At 36.2% G+C, this 16,136-nt stretch overlaps 1 protein-coding gene across 1 annotated transcript in view; it reads right to left on the bottom strand.

Annotated features, from left to right (window-relative positions):
* UBE3C (ubiquitin protein ligase E3C) overlaps positions 1–16,136 on the bottom strand; it is a 70,450-nt gene that overhangs the window by 25,714 nt on the left and 28,600 nt on the right. Inside the window, exons 11-18 of the mRNA XM_041408429.1 lie at positions 15,262–15,348; positions 14,479–14,636; positions 13,699–13,931; positions 9,852–9,956; positions 8,719–8,806; positions 5,299–5,396; positions 1,854–1,986; positions 862–1,109 (exon numbers count right to left, since the gene is read on the bottom strand). Coding sequence (XP_041264363.1) covers positions 862–1,109; positions 1,854–1,986; positions 5,299–5,396; positions 8,719–8,806; positions 9,852–9,956; positions 13,699–13,931; positions 14,479–14,636; positions 15,262–15,348 — 1,150 coding nt within the window. The remainder of the gene's footprint in view (positions 1–861; positions 1,110–1,853; positions 1,987–5,298; positions 5,397–8,718; positions 8,807–9,851; positions 9,957–13,698; positions 13,932–14,478; positions 14,637–15,261; positions 15,349–16,136) is intronic.

Raw genomic sequence — 16,136 nt, forward strand, 5'->3', positions numbered from 1 at the left:
TACTGCAGGCAGTTAAATGGGACTTGTACATCTTAAATACCTTCAGTATTAGACAGCTAAGTAGCAGTTAATACTTGGGTTTTTTTTCTGAAATGGAATTTGTATTTCAAATTTTGTTTCACAATTATTAGCTTTATAAAAATTATTTCAAGTGCTTAGAATGAAATAGCCTCAGTATTAAACCTGACCATAAAAGAAAATTGAATGTAATTAATGTTTGTAATGGTTTCTGTCTTTGTTCCTCTCCCTTCATTTTTCATCTAGCTCAACAAGCATCTATTAGCCTTTGAACTCACATATCACCAAATTATCAAGAACTAAAACTCAAGAAATGTGCAAAATATACAAAATGCCAAACAGAACATGTGAAAAGTAATCTGCATGTGCCTCCTAAGTATGGTAGATGCAGATGGCAAATTTTCAATGCTACCAAAAATTGTACACCTCATACAACTAGCAACTGTTGAAGACATTCATTTCATATATTCCAAATGATGGAAATGAAAACTGCAGTCATATTCCTAAAAGCTCCAGGTTGAAAATCACTATATGCAGAGTAGAGATGGTGACTTCAATCAACTTAACCTTAGGCATGAGGATTTCCACAGAAGCAAACATATGCAAACTTTGCTCAACTGGCAGTCAGGATAACACAAATTTCCTGTACTTCCCAAGTATATAATTTATTTAAATCACCCAGAAATTTAGTAGTAATGTTCATACCCAATATCTGAGAGTTACTGTCTCTGAAGTCTGGGAAAATCTTTTATTTTTCCCATCCACTCCTCCTAATTAGAAAAAAAACATTACTGAATAATTGCAGTACTGCTATAGCTTTGTATTCCAGAACACTGGTTTTACCTTTCCAAGCATTCTCCCAAGGAAGTAGTAATGTCGGGCATATGAGTCTCCAACCAGCATCTGTGCAGCAGGGTTAGGGTAAAGCAGTCCTTCATTGGTGGTCTTAAAAAACCCCTGGTTAGGGTTAAATCCTGATTTGAGGAGTTCATTCAGAAATTCTCTGAAAATTCCACCACCATCAATACCAGCTTCATCAAGACCGTGGGCATTAAGCAAGTGAACACGAATGCGCTTTTTTAGGTCAGGTTCTGCAGGGAAAGGAAAGAGACAAAATCAAATACAATTTTCTGCTTCAGTTTTGTATGGATAAAAACACATGTAATTACACACACAAACTATATATTAAAACTGAATTAAAACTGACCTAGTGAACAGCAGCAAAACTCCTATTACTGGCTTGAATTTTGGAATATTCAGTTTGCGAAATGCTAACTTTGTAGAAAAGACATTGTCTTTTGTCATCAAAAAAAGAAGTGGGTAGGGGAAGATCCTACAAAATATTAAGAGACCCAGGAATACCTTGAAAACTGTATTTATTTAAAATATTGTAAGTGCAAGATCACACAGATTCACACAAACACGTGATTAACTTCAATGTAGTAAAATTTATAGTACTACATCCCATCATTAAAAGAGCCCTGCATTATTAACAGACACACTGTACCAAGCAAATCCTGTTCAGTCCATATGTATTTCTTGGCAAAGATTACCATATATATGAATTATATAGAAAAATATACAAATTACAATTACTTAGATGAGCACATGGGAAGAAAAACACCATAAAAATAGATTGTAAACAGATCATTTAGACTGCAATAATCAGAAAGAATATGGGTGAGAATTACTTCTGTAAAAACAAGGAAATTTAAGAACTTTCACATCTCAGAGCTGATACACCTACAGCATACCAGTCAAATAAGCAAATATGGAACTATATGGTAAGAACAATAAAGGGTTGTAACAAGCTGATAATGTAACTGCAAACCTACCATTCTCAGGAGAAAGTTTATCATAAGCATCTTCATAAATATAATTTCTTCTGATAGTGACATTAATTCCATCCAAGAATGGCCCATCTCCTTGAACTTCTTGTTTATCAGCATAGATCAGTCTTTGAAAAATCTGTTTAAATTAGTGAAAAGAGCAATCATGTCATTGTGTAGATCTAAATATTCAATGAGAGGTGATTATTCACTACTGTTACTGTCCTTTGAGCTGCCTCTGGCACTCACTTTCAAGTTATTTGTCTTCTCTCTCATTGAGCTGCAGAAACTTAATACAGAGCCATGATCCATGGAAGGGGAGGAGTGGGACAGAAATGTAAAGAACTTTTCTCTGCTAAGATAACATCCTCAGTTCTTTCTACATAAAGGACATCTACAGACATTGTGCCAGTGCTTCCAGTTTGCTTTTCTCTGCTAAGATAACATGCTCAGTTCTTTCTACATAAAGAAGCACATCTACAGACATTGTGCCAGTGCTTCCAGTTTGCTCTCCCTAACTTTCAGAGTTCTGAAATGCAAAGTATTCAAAAACAAATGAAAAAAGTCCCATGAGCATTTCAAACACAAAGAGGTTATTCTGAATGATGGTAAATAATTTTCTGTTGCTGTTTGCAATGGTCAGGAAGATTCTCAGTAATAAGAAAATAGGTACCAGTTCCCCTTGTATAAGCAGTGAACAAATAATTCAGATTAAAATAATGGATACTGCCATGTTTAAAAAAAGAACCAGAGCACCAAAAAAATTCAAAACAATTATGCCAGGTGAAGCACAAATTGAATTTCACACTGTCCATTTTCAAGTCTTCACAACAGGAAACCTGTTCCCCTGAAGAGTAACTGTAGCTCACTGTGTTTCTATGCCAAGATGTAGCATGGGAGGGGGCTGCCTAATGTATAATAATACTGCCTCTATCCATGGTTTACTATATCCTCTCTTGCCATCATTCCCATATTCAATGAATAGTCTAGCATGTTTTCCAAGGGATATAATCTCCCAGTAATGTGTCAGATCATTTTTTAATTAAGGACATTAAGTAAGAGTCTGCAGGGATTTTTAAAAACAACAAATTTACCACGAAAGAGGAAATCTGACCACAGCAAACAAAGGAAGAGTAACGTCTCAAATCTGTTATGTTTATATGTGCAACTGTTGCTAGTGGAGAAGATGCTTTCCGACCAGCAAGATTACAGTACAGACAAAGAAGGAATCTTTCCTAAGGTACACAGCAGGAAAACAAGAGAAAACAGTCCTAAGCTGCAGAAAGAGCACAAGGGATGGACACAAAGAAAAAAGTTCATAATAGGAGTGATGAGGTACTGGAAAAGGTAACATGAGAGTTTGTGAAATCTCCATTTCTGGAGATAGTCAAAACTCATTTGGACAAGCCCTTGTGCATGCTGACCCAAGTCTGAAGTTATTCTTGTGTGAGGAAGAATGTGGACTAGAGTACCTTCAGAGGACTCTTCTGGCCTGAATTTTCTACAGTTTTATAACATCATGACATACAGTCACAGGCACCTTTTTTTTAATATACAGAGCATGAGAATATGCTCACCACCACTCTCCTTCCTGAAGCAGCCCTAGATACAGTTTATTAATTTTTGTTACCCAACTCTAGATGGAAAAAATCACCTGGTATTACATCTCATAGAAAAACTCATTTTGGTACTGACTCTGACTCCCTACACAACCAATGTTCATGGATATGTTAGTCCTGAAAATGAGAACTCTAATGCACAACTGAAGCACCTGCAATGACTTCAGACAAATAGAGAAAAACAAGCAATGCTGATTGAAACACACACCATGGAAGTACCACCACCATAGGCAAGCTGACCAAAATACGGCCCAAGGAGGTGAGAACCAAGGCACTGCTACAAATTGGATTCATTACCTCCCACAGACTTTAGAAAGGTGCATCCCAATGTGCCTTAAGGCTGAAGGGAAAAACACTCCCTGGGGCCAGAAAGCTGAAGAGCCTACCACGGAACTGACTCTGCAATTGCTTGTTAGAGTATCTGTTATCTGGTAAGTCAAGGTAAAAATGGCATGAGGAAGTCAGAAAATGAAAGGGCACATGGAACAACCCCCACAAGGAGCATTGAGCTCACCATATTAAACTAGAGAGCAATGGACAGCAACTGACCAAAAGGAAAAAAAAACAACTTATTATGGTCGTAGTATTTTCTTCCCTTATTGCAACTTGCTCTGTAGAGGCAGTGGGAGACTCCAAGGAATGCTGACTCCCACTATTATACAAAAAGGACTATACACACTTGTTCCAAAACACAGTGTAACAGGATCTTCTCTTTCAGCTATAGAAGTTCAGTTGTAGCTTTATCCTTATCTCCAAGCTCTCATGTTATTGTTACTTCAGTTTTTTGATAAAAACACCCAAAGTTCTATGAATTCCAGTTCCAAAAAAGGCTTTATGAATTCCAAAAACGTAGCATGTATGCATCTCAACATAACTTTATGAATTCCAGAGGTTGGAAGGCAGTCACTAAGTCATGATATAGAGATCCCTGCTTGAGATCAGTTCCTATCATTTCCCTGTAATCCTGGTGTGGGATTGCCATACAGTAATAAGATGTTTTGCTGGAACAACTGTTTCATAGAAGCCTGAGAAAAAACCACACATTTTCTACCAAAGCAGCCTCTGTGTTTTGACAAATAAAGACTGACTTTCCCTATGGAATTACTCTTCATTCCCTTGATGGTGTTTTGAAATGCAACATTTCCAACACAATTTAGGAAGCAGTTTTGAAATAATTGATATTATTGAAAACTAAACCAGTTTTTAAAAAATGTGCTTAACAGAAAAAAAAGCTTTAAGAATATTAATGATGCAAACTGAAACAGGTAATGGAACAATTACATCTATAAAATCTCAAAAACATTCAAAAGCAAATCCAATCAATCAAGTCCAAGAATCTTGCAAGTTTAAAGCTATACACTCCATTAAAGTTCAGCTATTCAGCTATGAATGCAGGAACTTAATCTGTAGGTGTTAATTTCCCGAAATGGAGATCCATAATGTCATTTGGAGCAAACCCCACAGTGCTCCCGAGTCCCCAGCTGTGACCCTGCAGGCCGGTACAACACACCACGGCCGGGGCTGGGCCACCACAAGAGGGTGCAATCATGTAGAGCCATCTCAGCCGGCACTGCAAACTGCTCCCAGCTGGCTCAGAATAAATGTTCCTAACTTTAATGCAAATATTAATAAGGGCAACATAAGCAGGAAGGTAAGAGAGAAGTCCGTAACTTCAGATGTGCAGCTGCTGCATGAGTACTGCAGAAAAAAACAGTGCAGAGTGCCAGCTCCTTCTGCAAGGAATCCATCCAGTTTCTACTCCACCAAGTGCTCTTTTTACACTTACTGAAAACAAAAAATACCAATTGCATATTAAATTAGAAATTAGGTACCTTTACTCTTTCTTCAAAAGGAACTACAAAAGGTAGCTCTGTCAGAATTGCAAGTTGTCGCTCTTCAGATACAGAAAGAGGTGCTGGTTCCAAACCCACTTAAAACAGAAATAATAATTTTAAATATTTTGGAAATAACATTTTTTTAAACAATTTATTTTGTATCAAGTGACTCAATCTACTTCGTATAAAAGATACATATATTAAAATAGTTTATTTACTACATATTCACTCAAAGCCTTACCTTTCTTTAAACATTAGTTGCTGCAGGCAAACTGACATATAAGTAGTGAAAACACACAAAAACAAAATGCATATAAAAATACATACTTTTGTATCTCTATTTTATTCAGAAAAAAAATCTCCTTATTGACATTTTAGCTTAGGAGTTAGGAAAAAATGCATGATAAAAGACAATTAGCAACTGTGATGATTTAGAATTTTCATTGCAGGAATATACAATATTCCTGTTCTCATGCTCAGAATAGTTTACAGTAATCATGCTTTCAACTACATAATCTACTTTCAATCCAGCTGTTTTAGGTAAAAACCTTAAAAATTAAACCAAATCTAAGGAAACCAACAGAAAGATAACACTTATTTCAGTGAGTTTTCTCTCCTAACAGCAGTCACAGTGACCACATTGAATCCCAGTGACTGCAGAAACACCAGAAATTAAAACACCATCAAGAACTTGTATCATGTATTTAAGACAAAAATCTTAGAGAAGAACTGAAGAAGCCACAGCAGAGAAGTTCATTCAGTAGTTCCCAAACTACTGTGCAGCTCCTTTGTACTCACTCACAGGGTAGTTTTAGGAAAAACAACTCAACTTTTGGTGATGCACAGTAGAAATTACAATCCTGCTCTAACTTTAAGGGAGGAAATTCAGTTGGTGAGCACATACCCGACTGTAAATTAATTAAGTGCAGTCAGTACTGCTCACTGACAAGAAACTATGGCCAAAGGTCCACCTGACTTCAGCCTACAGAGGTAACAACACCCACAGTTCCTTGCTTGTTTCATTTTCATGTTTAACAAACACCTCTGAAAAAAGACTCCAGAGTCTGGACAATTCATAGAGTGTATTACAAAATAAGTAAGTGCTTTATATCACTACCATGTCTGCAAGCTTTTGATTACAGCTTCAAGGTTTTTTTCTTTGGCTTCTACCCATGGTGACAAACATCTTCTGCAATCTTCTGCACTGAACACTTCAATGTTCTTTTTTGTTTGTTTTCTATATCCTCAAAGCACTTTAAGTAGGGATATTTTAAGCACCAATTTAATAGGACATGACCCTGAACATCACTAATCTTGATATATCTTCATTGGGAGCAGTTCTCAACTTTGCAAGCCTTTGGAATTTCTGACAAAATGCTGATTTGTGATTATCTTTAGTTTACTTAGTAAACATTTTTAATTAAACTCAATGTATGAAGCCTATTAAGCTAACAGTTAAAATCATTTTAAATGAAAAGTGCATGTACAGCAAAGGTAAACTGCTACATGACTTCGACAGTTCAATTATTTCAGTCAATTAGTCAATTTTATCTGCATTTCTCCATCACAGCTTTTTTCTTTAGAGAGAAATATGGGATGGAGTCATCAATACAGAGGGCATTTAGAACTCACAAGTCTGCCATTTAAGTAAATGAAAAAGCACAAATAAACATGACCATATGTGATTCAGCAGTACTTTCATGCTAATTGGCTTTAACCCATATGGAGTCAAGAGGGATTAAACAAGTCATGTGCACAAGGTTACCTGCTTGTTTTCACACATTCATGTTGACTGCACTTTGTTTTTAGCCTGACTTTGTATGAAAATGAGGTTTACATTAACACATTGTGCCATCTTTCCTCACCATCTTCCCTCCAACACACCTCTTGAGTTCATCAGCTGAACTTCAACTTTGGCAGACAATAGGAGATTCAAAAATACCAAGTACTGTGAAAACTTTCAACAGGCCAGAAAGGAGAAATTCCTTTAGCAACCTCATTACAGGCAGCACCAGGAGAGCAGTGCTCAGTGTGCCAGCTCACCTGGAGCCAGCCAGGAAAAGGAGGGCACAAAGCTGCTCATCACACCAGCACAGCACAGGCATTCCTTATCCCCCAGCTGCCCACACCAGGAGAGACATGAAATGGAGGGAACTGGGGAGGAAAGACCTGGCAGAGTGCTCAGGACAGCATAGGTGTGAGGGCAAGGAGAGCAGGAGAATGTGGATGTGATAAATGTAGAATAGGTTTGGCAGTGGAGAACATCCAGACAGTATAAACAGCTGTGGAGAGTCATGTGGGTCAGTGAAAGAAACAAGGATTGCTGGCATGGAGAAGTGGTGACTTCCAAAGAAAGAAACTAACTGGAAAAATATGTAACCAATAATTCTCAGCAGTACTTGAACTGAGCCAGCTAGTTATTATCTGGCAACTACACTAATAAGGTGATCAAAATAAACTTTTACCATCATAGCTACTCAAATAAAAATTATCACTACAAGTCTTTAGGTTTCAACCCTGGACAAAGCTTTTAATTCTGTACAATCCTACAGCAGCATTCAAAGGCTACAGTCTCTCCATGATCTACTGGATCTGGCTAAACTAACTCAAGCAGATTGCATCATCTTGAAAGAGAGCAAGGACTCAGGTAGATGAATCATTTTGCTGCTTAAAGGCCCCATTTTAAATTCATTATTAATTCTGCACAAGTGCCAATGATTTAATGATTATTTTACCTGATAACGGAGAGGTAAAATTCTAGAATAGTGAAGCTGAAAAGGTATGAAAAGAACATACCTTTTCATATGAGAGAAAGCATATAGAACACCCTAGTGTAACTGTACCTTGATTGCTAAGTTTGTCCCATTCTCTAATCTTTGTCTGCAGGTTTCATAAAATCATGGTATTTTGAGTAATTCAGAGGTTTACATTTCTGCCTTATCTAACTGGACACAGTATTTATAAACAGGAATTAATATTTACCATACAAAGCCTGTTTGTTTACAACAAAAATGTTTCTTTATAGTATACAGAAGAAGCAAAATTTCAATGCTTTACATCTTCTGCAACTGTGTTTATTTTCTGTTCTATGCAACTGCCTTTTATACATATTTATACATTATTTTAAGAACACATCATTTCTCCACCTCATCATTTCCCCTCATCAATGCCAGTGGAAGCCTGGGCAAAGAAATTATTAAATTAAATAACATGACATATAAAGATATACACACATGCATACAAGTACACAATTAAAAAAAATATCTTAACCAAAATTATGAAAGATTGTCTTGCTTTTGGTTAGCAAGATTTTACTAGGAAATACTCAACTGAGTTCTAGAAAAGACAGATTTCTTTATATAAGACAATTTCTTATCTTGACTTAGCAAAGCTGAAATTACATGGGCAGTGTCTTACCATCCAAAGTGGACTGCAGTGGTCCTATTCTCCCCATCCTCCTGACTCTCCAGACGTGTCTGGCTGATGGCACATACAGCTGTGTGACCTTACAAATTAACAGGATTTTACAGTTAAACAGAACTAATTACACATTACAATTTACTGGTGCATACTAAATACAGAGCTGTCACCTGCAGGAGTGTGTCTGAACACCTTAATTCACAGAATGACTGGGTTGGAAAGACCTTCAAGATCATCAAGTCCAACCCAGCCCCAACACCTCAACTAAACCATGGCACAGTGCCACATCCAGTCTTTTTTTTAAACACATCCAGGGATGGTGACTCCACCCCCTCCCCAGGCAGGCCATTCCAGGCCATCCCCCTTTCTGTAAAAATATTTTTCCTAATATCCAGCCTATATTTCCCTTGACACAGCTTGAGACACCTTCATTTCTGCTGATCCCTCCTTACACTTGTGTCTTACACGAGAGCTGCACAATTAACAACACTACAATATATAAATCCCCTGTGTTTAAAAACACCACACAACGTTACATTCAGTTCTGGTATTTAGGACACTAGAGAAGCTGACTTGGAATTTTGAGATATCAAATATTCTGTTTATTTTGTATTGAGCATGTCATGATTCAAAGGAATCTAGTCCACAGCAGGTATTAGCTTTTTCTTTTGCACACACATACACACTTTTTGAGATCAATGTAATTTTTTTCAAAAGCTCTTAAAAATGTAATTTCTAGGTGAGGTAAGTACAGAAAAAGCTGCTGAATTTCCTTTTATTTTGGAAGATAATTTTCCTCACTATAGAGCAATTATTTAATTTAGCATTTTTACTATGGGAAGATGCAACCAAATGCTACCACATTTCCCATTCTCCTCTGCTATAAATCTCTTGTGCTTACACTCTTGTGCTGTAGGGCACGTTCCCCTTTATGGATTGGAAATGTGCTTTAACATACAAGTTTCCTAACAGATACAAGACTCTTACATTAGAGAAAAGCAACATTATTCCAGGTTTTAAACCACACAATCTGTACAACATCAACATCACCAATGTGGTCAGGAATCAAACATTTCACCATTGAAAATTCAGCACCTGTAAGGCTTTGTGGAAAAGGGCATGACTCTTACCTTATCTGCTTTAATGTTTTCTTGTTCTGAGAGCCAGTGATTTGGTGGACAGAAATTTCTCCTTGTATCCCTAGATTTCAACATTTTCACTAAGTTTGTGATGACCTAGGTGTCAAAAACACATACATTCACAGTATACATCTAGCACTGTGAATAAAATTACATAATTCACAAAGCAAAAGCTTTTTAAAAAAAATCAGTAATGTATACAATTGTCACTTATTTTTAACTCACAAAAACTTGCTGTTAGACTTAAATATCTTCAAATGAAATTATGTAATTATGGTTCGCTTGCAAGACATCAAAAAACTTAGCTTATTAAAGTCTCATTCCAAAATCTAGGAACCAGGGCTACACAGGATTTAGTAGTACTGCACACCTGAAGTGCTCGATGACACTTCAAAGAAGCCCAAACAAATCATTATCAACATTACACTACTTATTTAAAGAAAATTACACCAAGTATACACACAATGTATATTAGGTATTTATATAATGTTCTTGTATCTTCCTAGCAAAATTGAGAGGCTGAGAAAAAATGTTTTCATGGTCACTAGAGTAATTTGCAATTTTAGTGTTTTTCCTGGCATTTTCCAAAAAAAAAAAAAAAAAAAAAAAAAAAAAAAAAAAAAGTAAGCAGAGAAGCCAAGCTAACAAATTCTCCACCTCAAGCAGAACTGCCATACTCAGCTGCATGCCTTCTGTCCAAAGCTGAATCAAGTTCACCCACCACTACATAAAACATAATTAAGTGGAATCAATACAATAGTAAATTACTAGGCTAAAAAGACATTACCACTGCTACAATGAAGAGCCATCTGTTTGGCAACTTCAAAGTACAGCACTTGAAAAATGAGTAAGAAAAAAGTGTACACAGACTTTTTCTGAAATAATCTTGCTAAAAGACAGTCTTAATAGACAGGTGTCAAGAGTAACAAAGTTCAAGGCGCCTTCAAAAGGATTCTGTGTCTAGATGCTACACAAAAGAGCTTTTAACATCCAGTTTTTAAGGTAATGTCTTTATTCAAGACAGAACAAAGAAAGCTATTAAGTGAACTGTCTGATTACATGGGAATTTTCATCACCTTTCCCTTATAAAATTCAGTGCAGGTTACATGAATCACTGAAGCTCTCTAGTCCCATTACCACTGTAAGTGACGCAAATGTTTTTAAAAATGAAAATAAATGAAGACCATGAAAATATTGTATTTTACAAGCATCTAAAGAAACCTTAAAGGAAGCTGAATCAGATTAGGTGAAACTGCAGCTTCTCCTGCAGAATGCTTGGGTACTGAGAACACTAACCCAGCTGCCACCCAGCTCAGCATTCCTTTGTAAAAATTTTTTAAGTATGTATTCCATGGGAAGGGAAGGTGTACTACAATAAAAAATATTAAAATAGGGATTTCTTTCCAATAAACTGTCCAGTGCAAGCAACATTTAAAACTAAAATTCAGTAAAATTAAAAACTTGATTTCACAGGTTAAACTCAAGATAGTGAAATAATTCTTTTGTTTAACAAAATCCATTTTCAAATACTTCTAACTTCAGATTTTCTATGGAATCTGTAACAGTTGACTATACTACTCATCATTCTACCAAGCCAAAAATGGGGGACTCTGTTAATGAAGACATTTGCACATATAAATCTTACCAAAGACCTCCAATCTGTTAGCAAATATGTAAGCAGCCTCACTGTTTCCAGATTTACCATTACCTTGCAGAAGTAAAGCCTATTTTTGCATGTATGTATGTATGTGTTTATATAATTTCATTCACTTCATATAGACACACATGTATTTCACTAGACACCAGAGACATGGAAAATACCCAAAAGAATTGAGGAGTTAAAAGAAGAGAAATTAAAAGTACAGATGATAAGGGAAGAATGTGCTTTTTTCCACCAGCAGATTGCAAAAGCTTTAGCAAAGATAACTCCTATATATTTGATAGATATAGTTGACATAGTGCAAAAGAAAGAAAAAGCAGTTTCTACTTGAATTTATAATTAACTACTTTAGCTTTGTTTAATGATTTGGAAGAAGGTAATGCTGCCTGCTTACTGGCAGGAAGCAATTTCAAAGCTGTCAGGAAAGACTCAGCGCTATACACAGGACAGCACTTCTTGATGACATTAACCTTAGCCATGTTCAATTTTTATCTGTAACAACAAAGATGCTTCTGAAGAAGTAAACAAGGGAAGCTTCGGTATTATTTTCTTTTTGGGGTAGAACTGGAGCCTTCCAGATACGCTCAAGATTTATATTTCCAATTCAGCTGATGGAAGACAACCCTGGCTCCTGAACATAGGAAGAGTACACCCAAATTTTGAGAGTTCCACTACAAGTTAAATTTCAGACTGTCACAGTGGGACAAAGTACCTCAGAACTTTACAGCTCTCTGAATGACAGCAAAATATGATAAAATTCACCTGAAACCCACCAACTTACACAAAGATTGATTAAGCATAACAAACTGAAGCAAACTAAAAGAAGGAGGCATGATACGAAGTGCAGGCATAAAAATACCCCTGGTCTGACATCTTTCTCAGAAAAAAATACATATTGGGGGTTTCATTAGTGACCTTTAAATCAGAAGTTTATTTGGCAATTTAAAGACAAGTAATTAAATTACATTGTGCAAACATATATTAGATCAATCTGTGCAAATTACAGATTCAGTGGTGCATTAGGACTGTATTCAATGCAATCAAAACATTATCAGTTACTCTCACTGCTATTAATGCTTATGCTCATAAGTGAAATGTGTTGTAAAATCAGGCAGAATAGGCTGGATAGAGGCTACCTTAGACTTGTAGAATGAATAAGCATTCCTTAATTAGCCCATCAGGTTAAGTGCAAGCCTTAATGGGCCTTTCCTAAAGTCTAGCATGACATCTTTCTCCAAACATGGCCAAGAAGAAAGTTCCATTAGCAATATTAATACAAGCTTAGTTGATCATTTTCATTCAATTAACTTCTTTCAATTAAATAGATAGCTTGACAAAAGCAGTGATAAAAGACCTGAAGGGACAGCTGATGACTCGAACTGAACATTAGTGTGCGAGAGGTCGCCAGTATTAAACAGACTGTAAATCTAGCATTCAATTTGGAAAATGCATTTCTTCTGCTCCCACTTCTTTAATGAGCAATTTTAGCTGACTAGATGTGTTTGCTGCAGAATTTTCATGACAAGTCAAGCACTCTTTTTTTTCAGCAATAGTTATATCAGAGGTTTTTTTCTGCTAACGTTTTCAGCTTCTCTTAACTCATGTCTTAGCCAGGACACCACAGATAAAACCAGCAGAAAAACACTAGTAGATATCCAGAAGGAACATATATTAAATTCAAATTTGCTAAGCCAGATTCACCTCCCCTTTAGTATTCCAGCAAACCCAAAATGAGGAATACCAACAGTTTTTAGGAGAATACCAAAAAAACCAATACAGTGTGGTACCAGTATAGTGAAGTCTCTAATACAGAAGTACCTGAGTAATCATTAGATTTTGTTACAGTTTTGCACCTTTAAAAAGTTATGACAACATGCTTAAGCACCTCGGTTAATGGGAGTCCAAAATAAACCCCATATTTTACACAGTAACTGTTTTATAAACAAGACAAGAAAGAAAATTAAAGAGTTGACAGCAGGAAAAAAAATTGTTACAGTTATCAGAATTTAGTTACTTGAAATTTAGCATTTATGGCAAACAGCAATCTTTCCAAATCCATATTCCTTGTCGCAACAGCAATAAAATTAGAGGAAAAAAAAAAAAAAACTAATTTCATATCTTCAGCAGAAACCTTAAAATTTTTTATTCAGCTATGTTCTGAAAACTGCCACCATTTACCTTGAATAACTGAATCCACCTTTTCTGTTCTGTCTGTATACATTGCTGCATTTCTGTGTTTTTTGTTACTCCAACACTCCGAAACGCTGCAATATATTCCTCACGAACCTCTGGCTTGGTTTCTGGGTAAGCCAACTTTATGATTCCTAGACACGCGTCTCGAAGGCAGCGGGAGAGTATTACAAGCTCTTCTAGTGTAAAAGGCATCATTGATGATTGTCTTTGACCTACAACTACATGAAATACAAGCTTAAGTTTCCTTAAATTACTTTTAAAAACCCTAATTATTTAATTCAACTTTAATAGTCACACACAATCTAGAGAAAAGAAATACCACCCAAAAAGAGAATGAGTAAACATTTAGAAAGGAGATCAAATCCTGGGATTGTGTGTAGTCACAATTATTTTAATTACAATATCCCCTTGATCTCTTTTGTGACCCCTGCTATGTTAAATTTATACATTAAACTACAGGTTCAGCCCAGAAGAAGTTCACTCTCTTCACTAACTCATTAAAAATTATCATGATTAAGAACTTCCATATCAGACCCTGTGTAAAGCTAGGGTTCCCAAGGTGCAGATCATTAATTTTTCTCTCTTTTTTCTAAGTGCAATCACCATAAAAGAGCCAGCTGACAGCTGAGTGCTCAGGGGACCATCAGCAAGCCAGGCCAGAAGATCCTTCCTCCCACATGTCAGCAAATCATTGCCCAGGGAGCTCTCCAGCCTCACACAAAAACATTTTACAAAGCACTGCTATTTAGCATGTTTGAAACTCACCTTCTATTGGGTCACCAAAGAATTCATTATCATGAATAGAAATAAGTGAGTGACTAAACAAAGAACTGAAAAGGTAGAAGAGAGGGATAATTCGGCTGGAGTCCTCTAAAGACATGGGAGAGCCTCTTGAAATCACTTGAAGGAGTGGCACCATAGACCTTAAAACACAAAATGCAGTGTAAAAGAGAAGTTAATAAAACACTCTATGACAGTACTACCTTCAGCATTCTAGTAAAACAATGTGGTAGTAGCTCCAACAGCAATATAACAATGGTATTTTCAGTTAAATAATTACTTCCAATTCCTGGAAAATAAAGTTACTCTTCACGAGTTCTTGTCACTGGTACCTCAGTGTCTCCATGACAAATTAACATGGGCATTAACTAATACAGACTGCAGATACTTTGGAGACACAAAGCAAAGAGAATAATTCTCTGCATGTCAGCACTGAACATGTCTGTAGCGCCCCAGCTCCCAGGAGGTTCTGCCACCACCTATTTCTGGACTAGTCAGAGCATGTGAGATAAAACTCACACACTTGGGATGAACCACCTGGTGCTTCAGTGTTTGCTACACTGATGCTTGTAAGCACACCAAGAACTACCAAATATTAAACCCATTTAAAATAAGTATTTTTTAAATTCTCTTTGATTTCCAAGATTTTGCTCAGTTTTGTGAAATCACAGGAGGTAAGTAACCACACCTCTATCTGTCCCATTCCCTTTTCACTAGATACACTCTATTTTAACAAAGAATCAGATCCAGAAATGGTACAATACATACCCTGTAATCATCCGTGTAGTCATTGAAGATATCAAATACCAAAGATGCCTCAGGAATCTGGCATTGAAGGCTAAACTATAAAGAAGCCTGCAAGAAGAAGTTAAATTAATTGGGTCTTCCAAAATACTCAAAATTCACAAAACTCAATGTTTCTATAACAACTTTTCAGGCAAGCATTTCTCAGAAATTAACAATTTAAGTTTACTTTTTCCACATGAAAGGTCTTATTCTGATCAAATATGGTGAAAGCCCCAAAAACTGACAACTGAGCATATAAAACCTTATACCAAAAATAACAGCTTTCATTATTTCAGCAACAAACCCTACAATATAAACCTACATTTCCAGTCTTTCGCTGAATTCAACATATATTAATTAAGGTAACGTAACACTGAAGTAATGATCTGGGACCTTTTAAATTCTAATACAGAAAGTTACACCAAACTAGTTAATAGATCACTTCTGTGGTTCTTCTGACAGTAACAAACATAGCAATTTTTTGCAGAAGGTAGATTAAAATACCTTCATTTATATCAGAACTATAGCAATGTTACTGATATACTCAGCTTGGCAGAGAGAAACAGAACATCAATGGAACAATACCAGGACTGCTACGTGTACACTAACCCATCTGCAGACTGAAAATGCTTATTGTTTGAAGATTTCTCACTAATTTGTAAAAGTAAATGTGTAATTTCACAAGCCAGTTATACACAGGACTGACTTTAACCACATTACTTCAGACATGACTACACTATCAAAAACTTTTTATAGAAAAGAGAAATAAAAAGCTTCCTCAAACTAAAAAGTCATCCCTAGCATATTTTCTTCCCCTTGTAGGAAACAACAGATGAGACACAATCATTTGAAACAAT

The sequence above is a fragment of the Onychostruthus taczanowskii genome, unplaced genomic scaffold, assembly GCF_017590055.1.
Source record: "Onychostruthus taczanowskii isolate IOZ18803 unplaced genomic scaffold, ASM1759005v1 scaffold3, whole genome shotgun sequence".
Taxonomy (NCBI): Eukaryota; Metazoa; Chordata; class Aves; order Passeriformes; family Passeridae; genus Onychostruthus; species Onychostruthus taczanowskii.